Source organism: Eucyclogobius newberryi, unplaced genomic scaffold, assembly GCF_026437365.1.
Source record: "Eucyclogobius newberryi isolate DKJ021-1_F unplaced genomic scaffold, fEucNew1.0.hap1 SCAF_3, whole genome shotgun sequence".
NCBI lineage: Eukaryota > Metazoa > Chordata > Actinopteri > Gobiiformes > Gobiidae > Eucyclogobius > Eucyclogobius newberryi.
Genome location: NW_027315945.1, coordinates 15,635,627 through 15,637,112, shown reverse-complemented (window position 1 = coordinate 15,637,112; position 1,486 = coordinate 15,635,627). Strand labels below are relative to the sequence as shown.

Below are 1,486 nucleotides of genomic sequence, written 5' to 3'. Positions count from 1 at the left end.
ATTGTGGATGACACAATACAGTTCGTGTAATTAGTACGACAAAGAATATCCTGATAATTCCCAGAATTCTAAAAGTCTGTCTTGAATTTATATGAATTATGTCTGGAGTTACCTAAATACATAATTTTAAAATACAGAGGCATGAATCTGTGGTTGCTTTATACTATGAATTTCAATTATTATTTCCCAGACCTGAGCTTAGAGCTGGCCTTCCCAATCCCAACCGAATCATTTGTTCCTATACTGACCTCTTGTGGCTGGAGTTAAGTTCCCTGCAACAGTACTGTGTAGTAGCAACTCATTTACTAACTGCTGCCATTTCCTGAAAGTTTAATCCAATGATGTCATGTTTTTCAATCATGTCAATCATGTTTTTGTAGAATGGTTGTGATGTGAACAGCCAGTCGTACAGCAGAAACACTGCTTTACATTCTGCCTGTGGCCGTGGGCAGGAGGACACAGTGCGACTGCTGCTTAAAAACGGAGCTGACAGTGGTCTGAAAAACTATCACAACGACACACCTGTGATGGTGACCACCAATAAAAAGGTGAAGAAATGATAACCAGTACCTTTCACAATTGTTATTTATCTCTATTGGTCTTTAGAGTGGGGCTATGTAATAAAGGAAATTCTTCCACCTAGTGGTCTATATTGTGTAATGCAGTGCCGGAATTTCACTCAGATTAACAATATGGCTAAATGATAAATAATACAAAGATAGTTGTTGCATTTACATCTTTTCTTTTTTTTAAAAACAGATTGTAGATCTAATCCGTGGAAGAAGCTCCAAACAAATGCGAGTTCAAGATCTGCACTATATAAGCGCTTCCCCTACACATAAGAGCATATTAGCCGACAGTGGTAAGTAGGCTACATACTATCAATTCAGTATTCAAATAATAAAACATGATTAAACTTTTGTCCCATATCTGTGTTTAAGGTCCTCCTTCTCCAAGTCAGAGCCGTGGATCATGTTCACCCCCCTCTACTCTCTCCATGTCTCATCAAACACATTCACTTTCACCAAAAATGGGAACCTGTTTTTTAAGCCAACCTCTAACTACCTCTGCACATTCACCAGGCAACATGTATCCTCCAATCAGAATGGACTATGAAGTATGAATGTTTTCAAAAGCATCAACCTGAAGCTTTGGACTTGTGCCTTTTGATGTTCTTGCAGCTGTCGTTCTCCTTCAACACAGTTGTGGACCATCAAAGACTGACTGCTTAAAAAGACAATGTGTGGCACTTTTAAATGGCCAATTTGTTGACTCAAGACAAACTGCCACACTGTAAATATTAATATAGTATTTATTTGCCAAAGTTGCCTAAACTGGTGAATTTCTTTTGAATAGCTTGTGAGAATATGTTATCATGGTTGTGTTGTGTAATAGGGCTCAGAGGCTCAGTGTCAACTTGAAGGTCAATGGTTTGAACCCAATGTCCTTGGGCAAGACACTTCACCGATCTTGGTGATGCATGAAT

The 1,486-nt window shown here is 38.6% G+C and overlaps 1 protein-coding gene across 1 annotated transcript in view; it reads left to right on the top strand.

The window, feature by feature from the left end:
* The window catches only part of bcl3 (BCL3 transcription coactivator), a 17,570-nt gene extending 16,349 nt beyond the window's left edge, over positions 1-1,221 (top strand). The window contains exons 7-9 of the mRNA XM_072460400.1: positions 381-548; positions 760-862; positions 942-1,221. Of these exons, the coding sequence (XP_072316501.1) occupies positions 381-548; positions 760-862; positions 942-1,123 (453 nt within the window). The 3' untranslated portion in view covers positions 1,124-1,221. The remainder of the gene's footprint in view (positions 1-380; positions 549-759; positions 863-941) is intronic.
* The last annotated feature ends 265 nt before the right edge of the window (positions 1,222-1,486 follow it).